We start from the raw sequence: 7,131 nt of genomic DNA on the forward strand, positions 1-7,131 counted from the left end.
TTAGCCCCTTACCGGGGCTACTAACAACAAAATTTTTGGTATCATATTGTTAAGAACATTATTTTGCAGAACTTTTGTTCTACATTGCTTTTCAAAATATTTCTCCTTTTTCAGATATTAATAATCAGAGTTTTGAGTTCTGGCCCCTTGAAACCCCTAATTACGTAATATATGACTTAGGTATGGTACTGTATAGATGAACAGCTGTACAATGAGCATTTTTGCTTCTATAATTAATAACAAAATATTGTTCAGTAAAGAGTTATTGTAAGAAGAAATAAGAGCCCTCTTGGCCCCTAATTTGAGGGGCCAGCCCCTTTTTCTTGATATCAAATGAAAGGTCTTGTAAATATAAACATATTTTGTATAACAAGTGTTCACAAAATGTTTGCCGTTCTTGAGATATCTGTTCAAATGTGTTTTAGGGGCCGACCCTTTAACTCCTAAATGGGGTCATAAACAAAAACATTTAAGGTACCATATTGTACAAAACATTATTTTGAGCAACTTTTGTTCTACATTGCTTTTAAAAATATTTCTCCTTTTTCAGATATTAATGATCAAAGTTTTGAACTTCTGGCCCCTTGAAACCCCTTATTACGTAACATATGATTTAATTATGGCACTGTATAGATGGACAGCTATACAATGAACATTTTTGCTTCTATAATTAATAACAAATTATTGTTCAGTAAAGAGTTATTGTAAGAAGACTTTAGAGCCCCCTTGGCCCCTAATTTGAGGGGCCAGCCCCTTTTTCTTGATGTCAAATGAAAGCCCTTGTAAATTGGAACAACTTTTGCATTACATGTCTTAACAAAATTTGTACACATCGAAAGGTATTACAGAAAGTGTGCAAAAATTTCGTGAAAAAATTTGGTGCTAATTTACAGGTTCAGGCGAGCTTCAAGGCCTTGAGCAATTTTCATAATTGGAAGCATGGGGGTACATCTACAGACATTCATCTACAATCCCTGAAAATTTTAAGCTTCTACCTTGATTCGTTTCGGAGGAGATGCGTGGACAAAATGACCCTTAAAAATTTACAAAATCGTCAATATATGAAACTGGAAGTGACGTCATCATTTGAAAATTTGATAATATGTAGCGACGATGATACTCTATCACTCCTGAAAATTTCGTGCAATTCGGTTGAATAGTTTTTGAGAAATTACACTCCAAAAAAGTCAGAAAAAGAAAAAAAAGAATAATAAGAATAAAGAAAAAGAAACCGTAGAATAACAAGAGGGTCTTCCGTTGGAAACGGAAGACCCTAAATATAAACAACATAGTAGGGGATCAGACCCAAAACTGTTCACACAAAATGTTAAATAACTTATCAATATGCTGATCCCCTTAAAATACAGAAAAACAATATTTTGTTCAAAATTATATACAATATATACAAAACCAGCAAAAAGATGGCACCTCAAAAATAAAATATGCCACCAAATGTGAATTGCATAATGACAATTGGCAATTCCATTGTGCCATCCAAGAAAAATATTGAAGACATACTGAATTGTTTTTAATTACATTCTCTCTGTTTGTTTCCTCATGCTGAGTCATGATTTTGTTAAATAAAACGACCAAAACAACCCAAACATAGATATGCAATATTCATTATGTACTTCCTTGCTATTAACTTTAATTATGACTCAGCATAACTATCAACTAGTATTTAACATAAAGCAAAATGTTTTTTTTAACTGTCATTGTTAACCATCTGTAAACAACAGTCGTGTTTTTCATTCGAGTCAGTTTGTTGTTTTGAAACACTTCTTTGAGGCTTTGGCGATTCAAAGTCACCAAACATACGGCGTGTACGTTCATTCAAAATTGCAACGTTTGTGAAAAACATTTTTTCATCTTCAGACATGTTACATTTTTCCTTGAGTTCGTCTATACCCCAGAGCATAGAAGGGCACCGAGGACACGGCAGTCCGGAATGCAAACCCCCAGGCAATTTCTCTTTTGTCCAAACAAAAAGCGTTTCTGGATCTGTGAAGAAACAAAACGATGCATTTATGTAGTATAAGTTGGATATATGCAGTGCTATTTGATGCATTATAAAAGTATATTAAAATAGTAAAAATGACTTCAGTTAAGTTATACAAAATAGTAATATACATTTATTTATTTTTTAACGAAAGCAATGGGTCGGCATCATACAACGGTTATTACGTGCCACATAAAATACTCAGTGTCCAACTATTGATTAACAACAAAATGACCAGTGAACAATTGCAGTGGGAGATTTATTACATTCCTATCTGTCAATCACAGGAACAAAGTGTAATCAAGATTTAAAAAAGTAATCGGATATTACATTATCTTGACCATTGGAACATTCTTAAAATTAAAGTCATTCATAAAACGATTCTACGTCTATATGGACGATTCAACAGTAAATCTTTTATTAGACTAGCTTGACCGTAGCTATGACAAAAATGGATTTCCCTATTTCAAATTATCAAGCTTTTATCAGAAAGTGATTGAAATGATAAAACTGAAATGAAATCAAACTTTTCAGATGTCCAACCCCATGCACATTGTTATATCAGAGAGATTTTTTTTTGGGGGGGGGGGGGGGGCAAATGTCCACTTAGCTGCTTCAATAATAGAAATAAACTATAATTGTACATTGACGTATACTTGGATTTCGTACTACTTATTATAAATGCTTCATCGGAAAAAATCAATAACCTAAGAGTACCTGTAAAATGACCGCAGCTCATTTTACATTTTCCATACGTGATGTTTTTGTTCGATATAACATTATTTTCTACAGAGCCGTCGTCCTCAATGATACTAGTTCTGTTTCGATTGCCTAGGATGAATTCAATTGGTGACTGCTTTAAAGTCTCAATTTCAATGTCATCTTGGAAAATAGTGCCGTTTTCCTGGTCGACAATCAGTATCAACTTTTGGGGAATATTGAGCTCTTTGGAGAGAGCATTACGTAGATCAAGTATTGCACTGGAAGCCTGAAAAAAATTATTGATAATATTTTGATATTCAACCAATCTTACAGAAGAAAAAAAGTAAAGTAGAAATTGAAGAATTTTATTAGTTACATGTTATTAAAATTAAAGTTTCATATATTACCTGAAGAGCGCATGTTACTTGGGTACCTCCTGACAAGTTTTTGCATTCTTTCACCATCTCCTCTGTATGAACATTTTGGTAATAATAATATTTCACTTAAGAATTTGCATTAATCTGAGAACATAAATGATAATATTTTTGCAGTTGCATTTTTCTATTTCACTTTTTAGTTAAATAAAAATGGTTGAATCGCGTTGCAATTACCCCTATCGGATCATGCCACTGAACCAGTAATATTGTAAATCATGTCTTAAACATGCAATTCATTTAATCTTTTAATATACTTTAACACGATTCACAAAAGTACAAACATGAAAATACCGGAGAAATGGGCGCTTTTTATATCAGGTGAATCGTTTTGAAATTCTTTATAAAATAAAGAAAAATCATTAAATACATTGGAAAAAATAATAAATACATTAATTTGATATGTTTTGATATTGAAGCTGTTAACTTTACCTTAAATTTTAGTTTTACCTGATGACCGTGTAAATAAATAGTTGAAAAACGTATCAAAGCCTCCAATAGGGTTTTGTCGTTAAATTAGCAATATTGAAAAGACCTACTTGTATCAAAACCTTTAGTTCTTCAAGTATGTCTAATGTGTCACAACCCCAACATAGATATGCAATATTCATTATGTACATGTACTTCCTTGCTATTAACTTAAATCATGGCTCAGCATTACTTTCAACTAATATTTAACATAAAGCAAAATGTTTTGTTTTCAGTAGATTTCCAAAACATGGAAAATAATGATTTGAACAGCAAACAAGCCTCAATTAACTGTCTTTGTTAACCATCTGTAAACAACAATCGTGTTTTTCATTCTAGTCAGTTTATTGTTTTGAAACACTTCTTTGAGGCTTTGGCGGTTCAAATTCATCAAACATACCGTCTGTACGTTTATTCAAAATTGCAACGTTCGTGAAAAACATAATTTCATCTGCAGACATGTTACATTTTTCCATGAGTTCGTCTATACCCCAGAGCATATAAGGGCACCGAGGACACAGCAGTCCGGAATGCAAACCCCAAGGCAATTTCTCTTTTGTCCAAACAAACAGCGTTTCTGGATCTGTGAAGAAACAAAACGATGCATTTATGTTGTATACGTTGGATACATGCAGTGCTATTTGATGCGTTATAAAAGTATTTTAAATTAGTAAAAATGACTTCAGTTAAATTATACAAAATAGTAATATACATTTATTATTTTTTTAACGAAAGCAATGGGTCGGCATCATAAAACGGTTATTACGTGCCACATAAAATACTCAGTGTCCAGCTATTGATTAACAACAAAATGACCAGTGAACAATTATACTGGGAGATTTATTACATTCCTATCTGTCAATCACAGGAACAAAGTGTAATCAAGATTTTAAAAAAAAAGTAATCGGATATTACATTATCTTGACCATTGGAACATTCTTAAAATTAAAGTCATTCATAAAACGATTCTACGTGTCTATGGACGAATCAACAGTAAATCTTTTATAAGACTATCTTGACCGTAGCTATGACAAAAATGGATTTCCCTATTTCAAATAACCATGCTTTTATCAGAAAGTGATTGAAATAATAAAACTGAAATGAAATCAAACTTTTCAGATGTCCAACCCCATGCACATTGTTATATTAGATATATTTTTTTTGGAGGGTGGGTGGGTGGGGCAAATATCCACTTAGCTGCTTCAGTAATAGAAATAAACTATAATTGTACATTGGCGTGTACCTGGATTTCGTATTACTTCTTATAAATGCTTCAACGGACAAAATCAATAACATAAGAGTACCTGTAAAATGACCGCAGCTCATTTTACATTTTCCATACGTGATGTTTTTGTTCGATATAACATTATTTTCCACAGAGCCGTCGTCCTCAATGATACTAGTTCTGTTTCGATTGCCTAGTATGAATTCAATTGGTGACTGCTTTAAAGTCGCAATTTCAATGTCATCTTGGAAAATAGTGCCGTTTTCCTGGTCGACAATCAGTATCAACGTTTGGGGAATATTGAGCTCTTTGGAGAGAGCATTACGTAGATCAAGTATTGCACTGGAAGCCTGAAAAAAAATTATTGATAATATTTTGATATTCAACCAATCTTACAGAAGAAAAAAAGTAAAGTAGAAATTGAAGAATTTTATTAGTTACATGTTATTAAAATTAAAGTTTCATATATTACCTGAAGAGCGCATGTTACTTGGGTACCTCCTGACAAGTTTTTGCATTCTTTCACCATCTTCTCTGTATGAACATTTTGGTAATAATAATATTTCACTTAAGAATTTGCATTAATCTGAGAGCATAAATGATAATATTATTGCAGTTGCATTTTTCTATTTCACTTTTTAGTTAAATAAAAATGGTTGAATCGCGTGAATTGTTCATTTCAAAGTTGTTTTGAAATTCTTTATAAAGTAAAGAAAAATCATTAAATACATTGAAAAAATAATAATAAAATACATTAATTTGATATTTTTTGATATTGAAGTTGTTAACTTTTTCTTAAATTTTAGTTTTACCTGATGACAGTGTAAATAAATAGTTGAAAAACGTCTCAGAGCCTCCAATAGGGTTTTGTCGTTAAATTAGCAGTATTGAAAAGACCTACTTGTATCAAAACCTTTAATTCTTCAAGTATGTTTAAAGTGTGACAGTTTGTGAAGTTATATTAATTTGATTTATTCACTTGTTTGTAGTTTGTTCCTTACAAGTAAAGATAAACAGATATTTTTTTTTTACAATCTGTTCAGCACGAAATTGATACGTAAATAGCATAGCGAGCAAGTAATGTTGTAAATTAATAATTAGATTATCTTGTCGTTTCTTGTTTCCTGTTAATTTCACTCTTTTACGTTACAAGGATTTCAATCAAAGAGAAGCTTTAAAAAATGTAATTTTATTAACATTTTGGATGTCAAAGCTTATAAAAAGATACTAGATAGTTTCTTGGGGAAAATCTTTACTTAGCTGCTTGTCTGAAAGAGGAAAATGTTATGATGCATTTTTTTCATATTTGATATGTTATATTTTAATAAAAATATCTGTGAAAAAAATGAAACTCGTTTTTTCTTCTTTTCCGTACGTTTTGTGGCGACTCCTTTAAAACTTTTATTTCAGTTTTTTCGTTAAGAATAGTGCCGGTTTCTTTGCCAGCAACCAATATCGACAGTTGGGGTAGGTCATGTTTATCGGAAAGAGTACTATGTAGATCAATAGGTACTGACCCCCTGAACAACAAACAGAAAAAGAATATTGCAAACACAAAAATACTTAACGTCGAAGTAGATGCATGAGGCACTTTTCCTTACTAGACTGTTAATTGATTACCTCTACCACTGCCATATTATCTGACATAAATAAGATTTTTCTATTTGCCATCTCTGAACTCCAAATTTCCAAAGCCAAAACAATTGAAAATTCTTTTACTGCAATTTGCAAAGGTAGAAGAGTTTGTGTCCACTCATCAGCAAACCATTTTGATCCAAACACAGCAGCAAATCCTAGCAAACCAGAAGCATCTGTAAATAGTTGCATGACATCTGCAGATTCCCGTTCCTCTAGAAGAACTTATTTTCCATTGAAATTTTGAAGAAATCTAGCCACGTGGCCAAGTCAGCTCCTGCCTTATTATTAAACTTTATCCGATAATAAGGCTTTTCCCCACCTATAGTCAGGTCAATCAGACGAAGTAAAAATACCCTACCAGAAACTACTACCAAACACGCAAAATTTAAGACACCAATTAAAGTTTGAAGCTCCTGCAAAGTAAGTTTTTTACGCCTACCAAACTGATATACAAGAGTCCTACATTTTTCTAGTTTGTCTGGTGGCAGCCGATTCATCATATCAATAGAATCAACCTCAATACCATAAATGGCGACGCATGCTACTGGCCAGAAAATTTTCTTCTCATTAATTGGAATAGTAATCATTTCACATTAAGCCAAGAAATTATCAAATCATTTTTACATTTGTCAGACTGAGGAGGCTCAATAGAAAAGAAATCATCC

At 32.2% G+C, this 7,131-nt stretch overlaps 1 protein-coding gene across 1 annotated transcript in view; it reads right to left on the reverse strand.

Moving 5' to 3' along the window:
• Positions 1-1,221: 1,221 nt before the first annotated feature.
• The window catches only part of LOC105324383 (uncharacterized), a 16,213-nt gene continuing 10,303 nt past the window's right edge, over positions 1,222-7,131 (reverse strand). The window contains exons 8-10 of the mRNA XM_066070450.1: positions 3,109-3,170; positions 2,717-2,987; positions 1,222-2,001 (exon numbers count right to left, since the gene is read on the reverse strand). Coding sequence (XP_065926522.1) covers positions 1,706-2,001; positions 2,717-2,987; positions 3,109-3,170 — 629 coding nt within the window. The 3' untranslated portion in view covers positions 1,222-1,705. The remainder of the gene's footprint in view (positions 2,002-2,716; positions 2,988-3,108; positions 3,171-7,131) is intronic.

The sequence above is a fragment of the Magallana gigas genome, chromosome 9 (assembly GCF_963853765.1).
Source record: "Magallana gigas chromosome 9, xbMagGiga1.1, whole genome shotgun sequence".
In the NCBI taxonomy this organism is placed as follows: domain Eukaryota; kingdom Metazoa; phylum Mollusca; class Bivalvia; order Ostreida; family Ostreidae; genus Magallana; species Magallana gigas.